Source organism: Chroicocephalus ridibundus, chromosome 1 (genome assembly GCF_963924245.1).
Source record: "Chroicocephalus ridibundus chromosome 1, bChrRid1.1, whole genome shotgun sequence".
Lineage (NCBI taxonomy): Eukaryota > Metazoa > Chordata > Aves > Charadriiformes > Laridae > Chroicocephalus > Chroicocephalus ridibundus.
In genome coordinates, this window is record NC_086284.1 from 21,498,117 (window position 1) to 21,517,625 (window position 19,509).

At 38.2% G+C, this 19,509-nt stretch overlaps 1 protein-coding gene across 1 annotated transcript in view; it reads right to left on the reverse strand.

Annotated features, from left to right (window-relative positions):
- Positions 1-19,509, reverse strand: part of RDX (radixin) — a 50,780-nt gene that overhangs the window by 4,752 nt on the left and 26,519 nt on the right. The window contains exons 6-14 of the mRNA XM_063330640.1: positions 15,705-15,788; positions 15,099-15,245; positions 13,517-13,613; positions 12,684-12,847; positions 11,882-12,012; positions 9,665-9,825; positions 8,582-8,674; positions 7,479-7,727; positions 6,341-6,501 (exon numbers count right to left, since the gene is read on the reverse strand). Coding sequence (XP_063186710.1) covers positions 6,341-6,501; positions 7,479-7,727; positions 8,582-8,674; positions 9,665-9,825; positions 11,882-12,012; positions 12,684-12,847; positions 13,517-13,613; positions 15,099-15,245; positions 15,705-15,788 — 1,287 coding nt within the window. The remainder of the gene's footprint in view (positions 1-6,340; positions 6,502-7,478; positions 7,728-8,581; positions 8,675-9,664; positions 9,826-11,881; positions 12,013-12,683; positions 12,848-13,516; positions 13,614-15,098; positions 15,246-15,704; positions 15,789-19,509) is intronic.

Genomic DNA, 19,509 nt, shown 5'->3' on the forward strand with positions numbered 1-19,509 from the left:
ATGTCTCCTGCTGGAATCCAGCAAGCTACAACAGAGAGGCCAGCCTGGGTACGCGTGGCCTGAAGAACTCCAAGACCTTTTAGTGCCGGGCGGCAGGCTCTCTGGAAGACTTCAGCTAAATATTCAGACAACGGCAATTCCTCCTGTGTAAATAAGGTAGTTTAAAAGCAAACAAAAAAAAAAACGAACCCAAAACCCCAGCAAGCAAAAAAAAAAAAAAAAAAAAGCAATGCAATTGTCCTACCTCTGAGCTTGATCTGTTTTCACCTGATCCGCTTATGCAGAGCACAGGGAACATTAACTCTTAGGCACACCACGTGCCTCAGGAATATTTGCACCGAGCGGGCTGTCTCCTTTGATGTGCATTTCCATCTCCCCTCGCTTCTTCTGCCGCCTAAACCCACTGCTGGGAACACAAACACTCTGACACATTATTTACAAAAGCCAATATAAACAACTAATGGAATCCCGGCAATTCCAAATGCTCCATTTCCCGTTGCTAACTCCGTCTTTCCCTAAACTATGAGCTACGTGGGCATAATCTGTCTCTTCCTGAATATCTAGGATATTGCAGCAGATACTGCGGTCTCTTCTTGTGAAAAAATTGATGGTTTGAGATTGGAGCTTCGGGGGGAGGTTTTGGGGGCTTTGGTGCGTCCACTTCATTCACATTAAATGAAACCTCCACATTTGGTATGTCAGCAATCCCTGCGCAGTGAAGGGAGAAAAAAGCAAAACAAGTCAAAGTTTATCTAACCGTACTCCGAAGGAGCAATGTATCAACTCAAACTGCACGCAGTAAAGCGAACACAAGTGACCGACTCCATGAATCCACCCAAAATCCGATAACTGGCCTACGCCTATAGATCCGGGCTCAGCTCCGTGAAATGAGAAAGTGCAACTCCCTCCAACAAGTTGGCTGTTGAATTTGCTAAACAAATTATTGGTCACACACGGTGTTTATAGACGCTGCCAACAGTGCACGGAAAAGGAGTCCTCCCCCCAAGTGAAGAAATGGGCCAGGTAAGGATCCTACCTCACCACAAGGTTTTGTTTGGGGTTTTGGGGTGGTTGTTTTTTTTCTTTATAGTCCTGAACCATTACTCTTCACCCGGCGTTTCAGCCGGGAGGCGAGTACTGCCCATCTCTCAGCACAAACAACGGAATACGCTCTCGGGGGACCAAAGAAATGACCACGGTTTGTTTGCTGATCCATCGACATCACATTTTCCAGGAAAATCATACGCCCGGCCAGGACACGTTACGTTATGTGTATGAGACAGCTTCTATTAATAAGTGAACTTTGCTCTCGTGTAAGGAACCTTCCAATTTTCTTACATTGATATTTTTACCTAGAAAGTACCTTTCTGAACACTAGCATCAACAGCATCGTCCCACTGGGATGCACCACCTTTTGTTAAAATCCCTGATTCTTGAAACGAATCTGATGGCTTGGGGAGAACAAGACTTTTTAGATGACCCACATGTGAACAGACACGGAAAGTGCTTGCATGAAAATTCCTTTTCCAAAGCAAAAGTTTTAACTAACCATTTTAACCTCTGTTCTTTCTTTACAAAAATTAAGAAAATATATTCAAGGTACTTTCTCCTCAGAAGTTTAAAGCATTTCATTTGGAACAAACCTCCTTTTTCCTCAGCGGCGCTTACGCAGGTTACTTGAGCAGCCCTAGAGAACATGTTTTAAGAAGAGGCAAAAGCACAATAATGCTTTCCAAACTAGGTTGTTCCGTTTTGGACAAAATAAACAGAGTACACAAGAAACATACACTCGAAGAGTACAACCAACAGAAAATGTAGGTTTTGATGTGGAGAGGGGACTACTTCCAGAAGATAGAATATCTTCTTTCGTGTCGAGGCATTCTGGGGGATTGTATTAGTCTGGCCTGTAAAACTCGCACTATTTTGAATCCTTTTCTCTCCACCTCAAGAGCATATTTTAAAAAAAAATCCTTTCAAAGCACTTACCTCCCCTTTCAAGCACGATATTCTGAAGTTACAGGCCAGCTCATCTCTAAGCACGTGGAGGAAAAGAAGGTTATCGGGAGTGGTCAGCATGGATTCACCAAGAGGAAAACATGCTTGACCAATCTGAGAGCCTTCTATGGCTGGGTAGATGAGGGGAGAGCAGTGGACATTGCCTACCCCAGCTTCAGCGAGGCTTTTGACCATGTCTCCCGTAACATCCTCATAGGGAAGCTTAGGAAGCGTGGGTTAGATGAGTGGACAGTGAGGTGGATTGAGAACTGGCTGAATGGCAGAGCTCAGAGGGTTGTGATCAGCGGCGCTGAGTCCAGTTGGAGGCCTATGGCTATCAGTGTACCCCAGGGGTCAGTACTGGATCCAGTCTTGTTCAACATATCCCTCAATGACCTGGATGAGGGGACAGAGGTACGCTCTGTACCCTCAGCAAGTTTGCTGATGACATAAAACTGGGAGGGGTGGCTGACACACCAGAAGGCTGTGCTGCCATTCAGCAAGACGTGGACAGGCTGGAGAGTTGGGCAGAGAAGAACCTAATGAAGTTCAAAGGCCTTCAACTAGGAAGGAGTTCAGCTACAGTCCTGCACCTGGGGAGGAACAACCCCATGCACCACTACAGGTTGGGGGCTGACCTGCTGGAGAGCAGCTCTGTGGAAAGAGACCTGGTGGACAAGCTGACCACGAGACAGCAATGTGTTCTTGAGGCCAAGAAGGCCAATGGTATCCTTGGGCGCCTTAAAAAGAGTGTGGCCAGCAGGTCCAGGGAGGTCATCCTCTCCCTCTACTCTGCCCTGGTAATGCCACATCTGGAGTACTGTGTCCAGTTCTGGGATCCCCGGTTCAAGAAACACAGGAAACTCCTGGAGAGAGTCCAGCAGAGGGCTACAAAGACGATCAAGAGAATGGAGCACTTCTCTTACAAGGAAAGGCTGAGAGACCTGAGGTTGTTTAGACTGGAGAAGAGAAGACTGAGAAGGGATGTCATCAATGCTTATAAATATCTACAGGGCAGGTGTCAAGATGGGGCCAGACTCTAGTGGTGCCTGGCAACAAGACAAGCGGCAACAGGCACAAGCAGGAATGCAGGAAATTCCATCTCAACATGAGGAAAAACTTCTTTACTTTGAGGGTGGCAGAGCACTGGAACAGGCTGCCCAGAGAGGTGGAGTTGTCTCCTTCTCTGGAGACATTCAAAACCTGCCTGGATGTGTTTCTGTCCAGACTGCTCGGGGTGACCCTGCTCTGGCAGGGGGGTTGGACTAGATGATCTCCAGAGGTCCCTTCCAACCCCTACTATTCTGTGATGCCCAAGCAGCAGCTCTCTAACTAACGAGAAACCTCAAATCTAATGCTTCAGCAGGAGGGCCTCCAAGAAAAGTATCAAACTAGAAATATGCACAGTAAAGAAGAATCAAGTACACATGTTCATCATAGCAATTCTGCCATGCGGAGTAACAAAAAGGGTCACGTGCTTGTATTGAGTGCAAGGCCAAACAAGTACAAGATAGAATGGAATGTCACCTGAGAGGAGGTCTAATTTACGTGAGTGCTGCTTAGCAGATTAATTTGTATACCTATTTATATGGGACTGTTCCTTCCATCTCCAAGCATATTAGAAGCCCATGAACTTGCCATTACATAAAGCATATATTTGACAGCACTGTCCACTATGATGTGCGATACCAAAAAAACACATCGAAGTTTCTCAACGCTTAAGACTTGACCTATTAAACTAAATTTCACTTAACGTGGGGCTAAGGAATATGTAGGCAGTGATTGAAAGTTCTTACATTAGAGATCTTATGTGGCAAAATTACCCTCTGTTCTCAAGAAAGTCAATTTGCGCTGATGATTCACATCCTGTTTTGAACTGACAAGCACCAGTGCTTCCTCCCAACTGTATGTGGTTAATTTCTTAAGCAGAGTACCATTCTCTAAGGATACAATTTGAAATATATATATTTTTTTAAAAATTTTTGACCAGAGTGTGAAACAACAGATGGTCAAAATTTGTACGCTGGTCTGGAAAAAGGCTATTACAGTGCATTTAGCAGAGCTGTCAAAAAAGTACATTAAATAACAACAATGGACCTCAGAGAAATTAACTGTATCTCTTTATTGTTAACCAATGAATGTTATCCAAAATAGTAGATGTAATTGTAGCTTAATTGTACAACACAAAACATGATGCTAAAGGAAAAAGCATGTGGAAAATTACTTCACCAAGTAATCATTAAATGTATTCTTAGTATTTCCGCACCAGTAAGTGTTCCCAACTGCTGGTGACAGCAGCTATTACCACTTTGTTCATTGTGAAAATCCGTATTACAAATGGTTGTTCCTGGTTGTTTAGAAAAAAAAAAAAAAGCACACAGCTTTATAAATGGATCTAATCCATTTAGCCCTACTCTATATATTGTATGAACAGCAAACTTTACTGGTATTTTTTCGCAGCACTGAAACTGATGTATCAGTGTTAGTGCACACTTTCCAGGGAAAAATGAAAACTCACTGGAAGCACAGTATTTCACCTGCTATGGCAAACTGTTCGAATACTTCAGAAATTTGCTTAAGCTTCAGCGTATGAAGCCTGTGAAACAAAAAACTGTTCTTACAATGCACTGCAAGTAGAAACACCAGCTTCCACCAAGCAGCATTTTGAAGCACGTGCACACCATCTGCGCATCAGTCTTCAAGGTCAACCAGATATGTTTAGGCCCACAAACCAAAAATATATTAATGTATCTTTATTTTATTTTCATGATGTCACCCCACATAGCCAACCTTTAACTCCACAAAATTAAAAAAAAAAAAACAAACCAAAAACACTTAGTAGGACTGTTCATAAGAAATTTAAATCTATTGTGCATGAAAAAAAATGTTTAATAAAATGGCAAATTTTAATAGGTAAGTGTAAATTTATGAGTGCATAATATCAAACAGAAAAGAGCTGAACCATCCTCAGAGAAAGCAGGGTTCTTCCACTGTGGATATTTACTAGGGTACTGTAACAGGGTAAATAACTGCAGTCCACATTAACTGAAGTTATTTCTAAAGTTCAATTTCTAAGCAAATTTCTCAAAAAAGCAGGTCTCCTTTTCAAGAGGGAAAGGAGTTAATAACAATGATCTGACATCAGATATGACAATTAAAATACTAGCTTCACCAAAAACTGAAGCTACAGACACTTTTACTCCAATTCTGGGAACTTTCATTTTGTATTTGGAAACCCCAAAACAGCCTAACTCACACACACATTCTACACCCCTCCCAGGAGATAGTATACCAGTGACAGGTTACAGCTTTAAAACACACAAGATGCTTTTACAATTTAAACTCAACAAAAGGCAGTTAGACAGTATTTAGCACTATAAATCCACTTTAAAGTAAAACAAAATCCTAGGAGTAAGGGCTCCTAGCATTCTATGATATCACGGTGTAGTGATAGTCAATTTAAACAGTTTTTTTTCACGGTGTTTGAAGGACCAGTCATCATGTATATAGTAGTGAGGTAGGATACTGTCCCCTCCCTGGGACTGATGTTTTCATATGCTCCCTTGCCAGAAAGGTCCAGGTCTCCTTACTGCAAATAAAATAATTACAAGCAAATAGCACATGAAGCTTTGTTTTTGTGGGGTTTTTTTTTCCCCTTTGCTGCATTAGAACATTTTGTGCATCTAAAAGAATCACCTAGGAAAAGCAATACTTAATTCAAGCCTATCAGCAGCCACGTGCTGCCCACAGGTAGTGTTCCATTTAAAAATACTTCCTGGAACTACCACCTGCCATCCAGACCTTTGTGAACAGGTAGGCAAAGAAAACCATCAATGATGACAGGACATGAAACACCAAAGAATTTCACTTGGGAGGAAAAAAAACAAAACTCAAAGTCAGCAATGTCAAACTCTTAATGGTGTAGCTACATTGAAAAAATGTAATTTCAAACTTCATACTGAAATAGTACCTATCCAGTTTATGTTCAGTTCCATTCTTCTTTCTATTTCTTAATGTTTAAGCAATACATACACTTGTCAGTCAGCATATACTTCACATCAGTTTCCAAAGAAAAAAAACATGAAACAATGAAACTGAAAACATGATGGGGGAAAAACCTGCTATTATTCTCCACACCCTCCCCCCTCCAAAAGCCTAGGGACGACAGACTGCCTTACTGTTGAATAGCTTCCCCTAAATTTGTCTTCTAGCCACTGTAGTCAAACTGGTATTAAGTGCTTTGGCAAAGTGGGGTGCAATCCATCAAATCTGCAAAGGCCTGCTTTTTTTCTCTGTTGGTGGTTCAGCTTTACGAGGAACATATATGCAAAGTAACAGCTCTCACATTGCTTCAAACTCATCGATACGCTGCTTTGTATTGCCTTGTCGGATTTGTCGAAGAGTCTTGTACTTATCACGGCCTGCTTTAACATTCTCAGCGTGAAGGACATCATTTTGTGTTTTCTTGGTTTCATCTCTGGCTTGAGCCAACTCAGAACTTAAAGCCTGTTGAACAAAATATTTGCATTTAAGTGCTTTGACTAGTCTTTGCATGATTCTGGAATTTCTGTTAACGGTTATTCTGCAACTGGGATAAGGATTTCTCGAATGCCAACCTATGAAACGCTTGTTGTGCTGTTCAATAACTCAAGTTGTGAGGTCTATCAGAAAGACCGCAGAGGGAAAGAGGAGTATAGGATTCCTTCCTTACATAAACGTGGGCATCAAACTAACAAAACAAAAAGGCCTCATACCATAACATGCACAGAAGAATAGGAACAGCAGGATAAAGCAGGAGAATGACCTTATTTTTCAATTTCTGCTTGACTGAAGACAGATCTTGTTTATCTCCCTGATCATGTTCAGTGATTGGCCAAGCAGAAAGGATATTACACATACGTGCTACTAAGATTTTGCTGCCAGAAAAAGAAGCAGCTTTTATTTCCTTCCCAAATAGACATTTCATAACAAGGCAAAGGGTTACCACTAACATAGATTATTATACTTTGAGGGGTAAGACTAGTCTAGGAGGAAATGCTCCATTTCAGGGAAGTAAGATTAATCCAAAATGGGCATAATTCAGTTTTCACATTTACAACCTCTGTGAATAACTGCAAATAAACATAAATACTACTAAGCAAGCATGTGTTCATACCACTTAATAAATTTCAGTATTGAAAGGAGAGCATTAAGTTTTAACATTCAGTGTCCTGGACATTATATAATTATTAGAAATGTTTACTGGCCAATGCATAACATACTAATACTTTTAAGGTATAAAACACCATCTTATAACCAATCTTTCTATCTACTCCACTTCTAGAACACTATGAATGATATGGGTTGGTAAATTAGTAATAAACATAGTAATAGATAAAAAGGCTGTTTCCTTGACACGCCATTATTTCAATGAGATTCCTGACAAATAAAGAGTGAAAGCCCAAAGCCTGAATTACGTCGATACAACCATGAATCTTCATTACCTGGAGCTGCTTCTTAACACGTTCATTTTTCTGCGTTTCTGTTACCCGTTCTTCCTCACTCCTGTGATTCATGACACCATCAGAAGACAGTTCTGCACTGGCTTCAGCATTGTTCTCATCATGTTCATCGTGTTCATTCTCTGTTGGAGGAATAACTGGTGGGGGGGGAGGAGGAGGAGGAGGAGGAGCAGACATCACAGATTTCAGTTCTTCTTTGGTCTTTTCCAAGTCCTCTTGGGCTGCAAAAGCCTAAATATAGTAAATAGTACTTAGCATCTTTTAAAATGATTTATGAATAGTCAGAAAAATAAAAATAAATGTTTGAGATGTTTTCAGACACGTGGGAACTGTCCTTTCTAAGTGACACGACAAGCTTACGTACTGAAATCTGTCAAATAGGAATACAGGGTAAAAAAAAAAAAGACAGGACTCAAAACCAACTGTACCGGAGTCCAGCTACTTCCAGCGGTAGACAAGAGACGAGAGAGAATAGGGCAGCCATAGTGATGGCTTTTCAACTTTCTTAGCCTCCTGACATTTGAGGCTCAGGGATTTCCTAAATCAAAGGTGATGTCTTTGAATTTTTTATTCAACCGGAACTTATAAGAATTTGTTCAATCACTTTTTGAACCTGTGCACACAATTACTATTCACATCCCATATCTAATTACACATTTTGTAAAGAAATATTATTTTGCTTCAAACTGTTGTGCAGTTACATTTGACGTGCCTTTGTTATTGTTCTGGTTCACCTTTTCACCACCACTCATGATTTTATACAACTCCCTCCTGAGGTATTTTCTTTTCCAACACGAAGCTCCAATCTATTTCATCACCATATACAGGGAAGCCATTTCAAATTTTTGACCATACCTTTGTGATGAGAATTTCAACCCCTTCATGACTATTTAATATTAAGAAATTGGTTAAATAGAAGTACAGGCTGGCTTCAGTAGACTGGAGAAGAAAAACTTTTAGGAAAGGCTTCTCTGAAGCCTAAGGGAAAGAGACAGATTCAACCCCATGGATTTCCAGTGGGATTTCCGCACTCATCTCCCTTAGTTTCTTTGAAGTTCTGACTTCACACAGCATGAGCCCATTACTTTGTGCTGCCATTCTGAGGCTTCCTCTTCTTTCTTTTTCTTGGCCTCCTCTAGAAGTGCAATCTTGGCGGTGAATTCAGCGAGTTCTGCTGCCTGAAACAAACAAAAAAAAAATGAAGTAGAAGTTTTAATTTGGTATCATTTTGGCTCTGCAGTGGAAGAAAGCAGAGCCTTTGCTGTGATACAACTTGAAAAGAGTTAGTTACCATCCATCAGTTCTCTGCTAAAAATAGAAATTTTAAGCATACACGACAGAGGGAATGAATCAGTACTCCTGCCTGATGGAATTAAGTCCAGGAAAAAAAAAAAATTATCCTCTGCAATTCCAAAGCTTTCTGGGAAAGAGCAAGCTGTAGTTACAAATAGCATTTGGGATCATTTCAGTTTAATACAACTTTAATGGTTCCACCAATAGGATTATGATTCTGGATCATAATCTCAGTACTATTAAGCTAAATCTTGCCTTCAGAATTGTGTGCTAAATTTACAGAAGATCAGAAGTTGTGAAATAATTTCTTCTACTATTTTCGTGCCTTTCTCAGTTATTATGCACAAATCTTGAATTAGAAGTAGTCTAGTAGAGAACGTGAGAAGATATTGTAAATGCTGGAAATAGGGAATAAAAAAAAACCCCAACAACAAAAAGCCTCAAACAAAAAAAAAAAACCACCCAAACCACAGTGTCACCAACTCCCCACCATCACCATCAAGCTTCAGAACAGACCTGCCTCAGAAAACAGGCTTCCCAGTGGACTGCAGAAGGAAGCTACTCTTGTTCTCACCTGGATAAACCTGACACTATTGGAAAGAGAATGTAGTGAGTGTTGTCAGTCTGAAATGTCTACTTCATCATTTAATTTCCTACAGCTCCAGAGTTTGGGGTTTTTTTCTGGCAAGAAGTGGCAAATCTAATGTAGCTTTCTAAAGAAGTTCCCAGAACTATCTGTAACGATATTTCACATACTTTTAGCTGTGTTGCAATGTACTTGTCCACTTGACAAAAAGAGATAAAACCAAGAATAAAGGCTACATTTTCAATTATCTTTTTCCATTTGTTTCAAAACAGGGTTAAAAGCTTCTTACTAGCTGCTCCTGGTTCTTCATTTGATCAGCTGCCTGCTTGGCTAGAGCAGCTTTAGCTTCTTCAGCTGCTCGACGCTCTTTTTCCAGGCGCTCTGCTTCCTCTTTTGCACGCTTTCGTTCTTGATCCAGTTCTAGAGCTCTTCTAGTCTGTTCCTCTAGCTCTGCAAAAGGAAAATTTGCAGACAAGATATCACTGCCTAGCTCTTCTTCATATGCAACACAGATAACAGCTGTAACACACTCAAAATAAAGTAACCTAGAAAGCTGACAAATATTTACAAGGCTGCCTTAAGCTAAGAAGAGTTGTTGAGCTTGTTACCTGAAGCTATGCTCCACATCTGATTTTTTTCTCCCCCTCTCTTTAAGACATACTTTGGATATACTTCATCTCACCTGACTGTTCCAACAGCCCAGTGTTTCAGAAAATTATCACCTCACTGATAAAACTAAACACCCAAATATACGTACATATACATGCACATACACCCTCACTCTTACTATTGAGATTTTTAGATACATTAAATCAAACTCTCTTACAGTAAAAAAACCTAAGAAAACCTCTTCTACTCTACTGAAATGCCTGACCAAGATTCCTTAATTGCTACAGGCAATTTAGGTGCGTGCCTCCAGCAAAATGACCTAAGACCCATTGGAAGTGTCAGAAAAATTCTCTGTAGAACAGAGCCAGAAAGATGCAAACAGGAACATTTTAAATCAAGGGAGGTATAATAGTTGTCTAACTGCCTGGTTCGCAAAATATTGCTATCTGAAGGGCAGAACCCTGAACGAAACCAGTAATGCGAGGTAAGATTTGCACAGGCAAAATACGCTCCTCTGATGTGCAAAATTAAGTTCCTATGAAAAAAGTCTTTCAGAAGTTCCTTGCTGATTCTAATAACTTTTCCACCATGTTTTTGTATAGCACAGCTGCCATAGATTCCTTCACCTAAAAAACCACTCAGTTATTGCAATGATCCATTTGCCCTTCACCATATGCTTTGATACTAAAAAAGCATTTCCACAGGTATGCTGACACATGCTTCATCTTTGCACTTGTAGTTTTAAGTAGGTCTCATTTAACTATGTGGAGTGGCACAAATGCAGTACTTAGAAAATTAAATAAAATGCATAAATATTTAAAAATGCTACTGAAACAAAATCTTTCCATGAAGACGGAGAACGCTTAACTACCAGGTCAACTACAAGAACGCAGACACCATTTATATAAACACTTTTCCATATGTGAACAGAATGCTAAAAAAAGGGCAACACATGAACATTATGTATTGCAACAGAAATTAGGCTATATTGCTTACAAGGGTTATGAGAAAGTGTACATTGTTAAACCTTTAGAATCACCCTGACACTGTTTTGTCCTGGGCTAAACTGCTGTCCCTTTAACAACTCCAGGGCACAATTCATGTGTTACCTGCCTAGATGCGTCCAACCTGTTCTGCATTGAAAGACTGAAAAAATGCAGGGGCAGAGCTGGAGAACAGTGCCAGGCATACGTCATTTATTTGCATAGATTTAGTCAGTGATTCTCTCTATTGTGCCTGAAGCCAACAGTTATGAACAGAAGACAGGAACAACATTTTTATGAATGTGAACCAAACCTGAAGCAAAAGAAGAACACGAAGAGGAGGGACTGGGAAGTAGTGGAGGCAGGGACTCTGCAGGGTGGTTCAACACAAAGAACCATGACTGCTGAAACTATATTCCCTAAAATCTAACAAGATTTTGATTTTAAAATTCTCAAATCTTACAAGCGAATAGGAAAATGAAGGAACAAGGAATTTCCAAATGAAAAGCTTAATTCAACAAAATCCTAGAAGTACTTTGAATCATCTTCTCTAACGTTCCTGCTCCCTCCAGCTCCAGGTTTTCAGCACTTTAAGCATTTCATAACTCTAGGTTGAACTGTGTACGCATTAATTTCCTTTTTATTCAAGAAAATTTAAACTTTTGCTATATTAGGAATTGGTTTTGTATTACAAATATACACCCATATGCATGCACACCATCTTTTAACTCTTAACATTGAAAAAGAATCTCTCTTAAATAATACACCACTAAATTCTTGTTATTATTAGTGAAATAAATTAAAAAAACCAAACAAAACACTCACCCATACCAAGAGAACTGTGGAACTGAACTACCTAACTGAACTAAACATTGTCATCAGATATAAGAAATCTGGTACCAGTAAGAGCTCACCTTTCTGAGCTTTCATTGTTTGTTCCTCAATTTGTCTTAAGCGTTCCATTAATTCTTCCTTTTCACGCTCTATTCTTTCCTTTTCCTTTTCTGCTATCTCCCTTTTCTTCTTCTCATTTTCCAGTTGTGCCCTAAAAGAAACCCAAAAAACAAACAGTAAAAGGGTTTTTTTAACCTCAAACAAATTAAATTCTACTCTAAAGATGCCGATAGCCTATTTATCGGTTTACTCAGCTAGCAGAGAAGCAAGCAGTTTTAAATATTTCAAATTCAGTTTACAAAAAATGCAAGAACAACAAAGTTTCTGTTTCAAAATACTGTACAGAAAAACAATTTATGAACAGAACTGATTAGCAACCCTGGTTATGGTTCAACTAGGTAAATCCACAATTATACCTGCATTTTAGACATGGCTGATGTTTCATCTGGGCTAGAAATGGCAACGGTATTTTTTAAATATACAAAAGGTAAGCCATGACATTCTTCACTGAACTTGCTTTAAAGGTTCACCTGTAGAGTATAAAAGTCCCTAAGGATCAAGCAACAGAGAGTTAAGACTGTTTCACAAAAACATAACGAGAAACAACACTACAGCTACTATTACTATGCTGAAAGCTCAAAAAAAAGATACGGCTTTTTATTAAGACAGGTGAGCCATGTCAGTCCACAAACGTGCTTATATATTACAGAAAGAAAAGCAGCTCTCTCTTTTCTAGAATGCCAAGATGTCTGATATTCTATGACTTAGTTTTCTTAAAAGGGTAGAAGAATTTTTTCTGGTTCATGGAAGTTTGTTAATTACCTTTCCAATTGTTTCTGATGTTTCTCCTCTCTAGCTTGGGCCTTCATCTGTTGCACTTCAATTGTATCAGGTTTCCTCCTCCTCATGTACAATTCATGATTTCCCATACACAGTGCCAAAATTCGCTTGTTAATTCTCAGACGGGGTGCATAAAAAACAAAATCCTAGCAAAAATAATGGCAGCACATCCATTAATCTAAAAATACAGTTGTGACAAAACACAAAGCATTACTGCCTGCTTGCATTTAAACTTACAAGTATTACATGTTAAATTTAAACTTAAAGTATTTTAACATTCATCCTCTGAGCAATACAACACCATGATCTATAAACTTAGTTAGCGTCAGGAACTTGCAAGATAAATTCAAAATTACACAGGGAGTCCTCCATGTAGAGGCTAGCTAGTTTACATGAAATTATTTATTTAAACTTCTAAAAAAGTGAGACTAATCTCTTACTCTATTTCTGAAGAGTTTTGACCTAGAAAGTCTCATGAAACATGCTGCTCTAATAAAAAAAAAAAAAAACCCAGAGGTGAGGGCCAGAGAATTTAGCATCTTACACTGTGGCTTTTCAACACATCACAAAATACAAAATATTAGTTGATTTAAATTAAAAAAAAAAAAAAAAAAGGTAGAAATCTTAAAAGTATCAAGTAGAACGAAAAGAGAGAAAATAAACATACCACAGTATGACAATGAAAATTTCCTTTTGGTTACTGACTATTCAAGAATAATAAATGTCACAAAATATTTACTCATGCCATAACGCCAAGTCCCTGCAGGCTGAAATCTCTTCATATACAAAGGCATACTATTCTACGCACTACTTACAGGGGCCTTTTTGTCAATTGGCTTTATGACAAATTTTTTGTCATTAAAAGAGATGTTTCTTATTTCACTCCAAGGAAAACCAATCTTGGGTGTCAGCCTTCAAAGAGAAAAAGTTCTCATTAGAAGCAGCAAAGGTGTGCACTTTATTTATGTCCACTAAGTCTTAACTCCGTACCATTTTCACTATCACAGTTACATTTACAAAACAACAATTCAAGCATATTTTGCTAGACAATTTTTTTATTTTTTTTTAAACACATTATTCCATCAAATGACTAAATTAGATAATGAATAAATTACATGGCACTGTAACAGAAGGAATTTAGATATGTGACTTATTCTACTAGGATTAAATAGATGCTAAACATCACAATCATGTACTGATTCTTTATAACCTATTGATAATTTTATTTTCACTGAAAAGAATAACTATTTAAATTTGAGAAAAGTCTGACATTTCAGAGACTGAAATTAAATTAGCCTTCAGCAATGCTGTACTTCGGTTTAACTCAGATGCAAGATGTGTGCTCTTACATTTCTAAAGTTCAAGTTAAAATTTATTTCCCTTGCATCTTAAGTAAAATAAATTCAGTTCAGAAACCATTACAATGTTACGCACCAGCTGCATAATTGTAAATATTTTTCTCCATGAGCACAGAACATTTTTTCAATTCATATTATCTTAATTACAAGCATGAGAAAATGTTTAAATATTTGATTGCTAACTATCAGGTGTTAAAGAATACCAAAAATTGGTTGATCATTTAATCTGATCTGAAAATTTTCTGAATATATCCTTCGTTCAGGAGTTATATTGCCATCTAATGGCAATTAAGGCTTAGAGAATTTTGTTACAGAGTATATGAATCAAAGAGCATTGAGTTTCAGTTCAGCTCACAGCCGTTACCTGGTGTTTGAAACATCATGTTTAACTTCAAATCACTGGGAAAGGACTGTTGACATCAGATACTACTAATAAGTGTTTTGGAAAGAAATAAAAGAATAAGTCTGTTGTTCTGTTTTCAGATTCTTCAAGTTTTGTACATTTCAGCTTTACCCTCTTCAAGTAGGACAGAATATTTGATCTCTTCATCGGGGCACAAGATTCATCTATTTTCTTTGATATCTGAAAGATTTCACTTTTAGATACCAAAGTTCTTCATGCTCTAACAGCTACAATCCTAGTCACTGCTCTTACAGAACGTTTCTCATTAAATATGTTGCTCAGCTTCTCAATGTCCTTTTCATCCTGACTGAAGAGGAAGACTTGAGGGAGTGAAAAGTACAGAAAGAAACCATATAAAGATGGTTTAGCTATCATACATCCATATTAAGCAACATAAATTTAAGTTTCGAACAGAACTGTCCTTCCTTTCCCTTCTTTTACATCCCTATTTAATCTTTTAAATTCAAATATTCTGGCAGTTAACATCTATCTCTCTTTTTCTATCTTTTACATAGATTAAAAGGTCTTTGAGAACCTGTTTTGCTAAATTTTATCGAACACAAAATAAGCTGCTTTTTGTATAATCTCAGATAGGATCTCTTAGGATAGACTGCAAAATGAGTATTAGCCACTTACTTATCATCATGCTCATAAATATTCAGACCCAAAGCATCGACTCCTAGCCACAATTCAGTTCCTTTTTTATTCTTTATTTCAAAATAGTTGACTCCATACATTTCCAAGTCTTGTGCTATCTTAAGGTATTCCATCATAGAATCTTCCCTGATGAAAGAAGGGGAAAAAATGGCATAGTGTAGACAAATCAGAAGTACACTGTAAGAATAAGGGAACTGCAGAAAAACTAGTTAGTGTAAAATTTAGTTAGGAATTAAACCTCTCTCTCAAATGCATGCATACATTGACTCAGGTACTTGTAGTACACCCAAGTACAGTCTAATCATCACACTTTGTCTTCTCAACCCGTGAGCTAAAGAAATACTAAATATATTTTAGAGGCAGGCAACTGTGGACAAAGGCAGTTGACAACCTTATCATGTAGGCAAGCCAATAACCTAATTGGAAACTCAACCCTCATTGAAGCTTTCATGAAAGTTTCTGATAACTGCCTACCCTGGTCGTAATGAAAGAAAGCAGTTTCCAAACAAATATGCTGCTTCCCAAAATACATCTTAATACTAACAGCAAACCTGGAAGGTCTTGGAACATTTTTTATGTAATTACCTTAACATTCCCCTGTGCTCTTCATGCCAGTTCTGTATTCTTTCTTCCCACTGTTCTTTTGTCAGTTTGTGCTGTTCTAACACGCTGTGAATAAAAGTTGTTTCTGTTAAGTGACACCAACAACCTATTTAACCTCCAAAGTTATAAAAATAAGTTTGGTTATGCAGCATAACATATTCTTTAATTGAATAAGCTTAAACATGACTTCCTATACACTCCTCATCTTTTTAACCTGAACAGACACAGAAACTTTGTATTTCAATAAAGACACTGTTAAAATAGCATGAAATCACTTCTTTTTTCATGGTATTCTATAGTCTTTGTAAAATAAAAGTCACAACATGGCATGTCTCAGGTTTCAGTAAAGTTATAAAATGTAACTTTTGGAACACCTGAAAATACAGACCCATAAAATCCTCGTACAACAATGCTGAAAATTAATCTCTAGGTATGCACAGATACAGTCAAGCTGTCATTCTGCTGTCACTTGAAAGAAAAAAGTAAAACATTACGACAAGTGAGCAGACTAGTTTGGGGGTTTTGGAGGGGTTTTTTGTTGGTTCTTTTTTTTTAAATAAGTGAAATAAATAGTGAAGCAGTTTCAGAAAACTATTTGACATTTATCTACAGCAGGCTGCAATGATGGAATTTATTTTCACCTACTAGAACTTTCAATGTAGTACTGCAGTAAGAAATCAAATGCATATGATAACTTTATTATGCTTTTATTCCATGCACCCAGCATTGCAAGCATTCCTAGAGAAAGTATTTTGAAGGGCAACTTAAAAAAAAAAAGAGAGAGAGAGACTGGAGAGAGCGAGAGAGAGACTGCAAGATAAACTTACTAAAGTAGTAAGTTCTCTTCACTCAGAAAAGTAAGTATTTACTACTTTTCCCTACATTTTTAGCAAAGTACAGACTGAGTGATGCAGAAGATAGTAGCGCATGTTTCTTCTGTTGCAGGATCTCTGTCACTCAATTTGCTACTCTGCCCCATATCTAGCGATGCGCACTTTTCAGTGGTACCCATATCACATTTTGATTTGCTTAGCGTGCATCCCTATCAACAGGCTTTCCTCCTCAAAAGTGAGGCAGAGGTTTTAGTTTTTGCACCTGCACAAAGCTGACGTGTTCACAGCTAAACAATACAAGAGCATGCAATGACAAGTCATCCTTTTTGTTTGTTTTCTCATCTTTAGCCTTGAATATAAGTATAAGCCCTAAATATAATATTTACAGAAGCCTGTTACAGAATGCTCAAAGTAGAACAGCCTACTTCGGCTGTAATAATCTGAAAGAAACTTGTAAATGATTGCCATTACATAAAAAAAATTAAATCCAAGTCTTCTAGGACAATGTTAATTTATTAAAGAAGTTCTATAATTAAATCAGGCCTGACTTTTACGTTGTGATATTTACATTGTGAGCTGCTTTCCACCATTATTTCTTCTACTCCTCTAGCAGATACTCACAAAACGTTCAAAAGCAAAGGACAAAACAGGATACTGCAAAATACACTATCCCAGGATTATGTCACACAAGGTCCCATCTGAAAATAAGAGACCTGCTCCCAAGCTCTTCACAGAATGGTTGAGGTTGGAAGTGACCCCTGGAGGTCATCTTGTCCACCCCTCTGCTCAAGCAGTAGCCCAGGACCACATCTAGACAGCTTTGAATACCTCTAAGGACGGTGATTCCACAAGCTCTCCAGGCAACCTGTGCCAGCACTTAGTCATCCTCATGCTGACTTGTGCGTTCTTGGGCTTTCCAAATTAATTTAAATTTCTACTTCTGTAGAAACTCTTTGCACTTTCCTCTTTTTTGAGCTGAATTTGAGTTGGGAGACATGAGGCAATGGGCACAACTGAAATACAATTCAAGTGTATTTCACTTCATATAATTCTATGATTCTATGAAGTGAAATACACTTGAATGGAGTTTTTTATTTTATTTCTTTACTACAAAGGTGGTCAAATACTGTAACAGGTTGCCCAGAGAGGTTCCACAGTGTCCATCCTTGGAAATATTCGAAACCCACCTGGAAAAGGCCTTGAGCAACCCGCTGTAATTAGAACAGAACAGAGTACTTCCAACTTCCAACTCCAGTTGGAAGGGCCCTACAACAATTATCTAGTCCAACTGCCTGACCAAAAGTTAAAGCATGTTATTAAGGACATTATCCCAATGCCTCTTAAACACTGACTAGCATGGGGCATCAACCACCTCTCTAGGTGACTCTGAGTGAGGGGATTGGACTAGATGGTCTTCAGCGCTCCCTTCCAACCTCAAACGATTCTGCGTTTCTATGATACTCTGACCAAAGCTGGCAATGTCTTTGGCGATAGCCATCTTGTCATTTGGGCCCCTCCATTCTCGCTTCACATGCTACTGATGACACATCGCTAGCAGATATGCAAGGACTATTGCAACAGAATAACTCAAGCAAGGACCCGATGCCTTGTTGCTACCGAGCTCATAGTTTTGAGACAAAAAACATGCAATAGTTTTGACAGGGGAACATTAAGACTCTATAATTAATGGGAACTGCAAATCTTTTCTCACCCTTTTCAGTAAAATTTTGCAAAGCTAGTCTACTCTGGGAAACAGATAAATATTTTTGACATTATACTGTATATTGTTCTAAAGTATTTTTATGACGAACTTGTTAGTTTTCTGGCAAATCTCATGGCAACAGAAGGCAAAACAGGAATAACTGTGCTAGAATGAATACAAAAACTACGAGCTCGTTCAGTGCGGACTGGCACACGACTGGTTGAAAGCGTATGCTGGGAAATCATCTGAACATTTGTCTACTGAAAAGGTGCATCTTAAATATTTGAATTTGTGTCATACACAAGCACTCCACTGTTCACAGGCTGTCATCATAACTGAGCAAAACTCAAGATTTGTGAATTAACATATTCTGCAATGACACTTTTACAGGTTCTACATCTCCCTGCCTTCCTAACAAAGGGTATTTTTCTAGAAAGAGGTATAGAGTTCACTGTCACAAGGAAGGAAGTAAACAGCCAAAACCAAACTCTTAGCCAGGATTTTTAAAAAACTGAAACATTTTCATGAATATCTGTTTCAATACTTCACCATAATCCTTTTGAAATGCTTTTTTGCTTGCTAGAAAGTTCTCAAGCTTAGTTACACTAATAAGTGAGTTTTGACTTTTACTCTTCAAGCCAAAGAGACAAAGAATATGACTTTTAAAGAAATCTCAAATTATTCTACGGGTCTCATTTCTTTGAAGATGCTTTAGTGTTACATATTTAGTAAGCAGACGTTTGTCCATGATACATCACTACGGATTCACCTACACTAACAAAATTGTCTAACTTTGCACGTTTCTGTTGCAATGCTTCTCTTGCTGCCCAAACATGCCAGGGGCACGGTTTCAGTTATGTAAATAAACAGAACGATAATCTTGGTGCTCACTTTTCCTAACCAATTAAATGAATGACTGATACAGGAGAGTTTATACTCAACAGCGATGGCAACAATTTAGTTTCTAAGTTTTCCACCCAGGACAGCTTTTTTCTGTAATATGTTTTATTTGCAATACACTTCGTAATTATTTTTAGGAAATTATTATCATTTAAGTGTACAAAAACATCAAGTATGGAAGAAAAAGAGTGAGTATCAAATTAATCTTAATGACTTCTACATTAAAGTATTTTGATTTTAATTTAGCAGAAGCAAGCCTCCAGGAACATTAGATCATTTTGGAGTACTTTGGAAATTTGTTCAACTAAATCTGTGCAGATGGTTGTGGATGGGACAGGAAATAGGTCTGAGG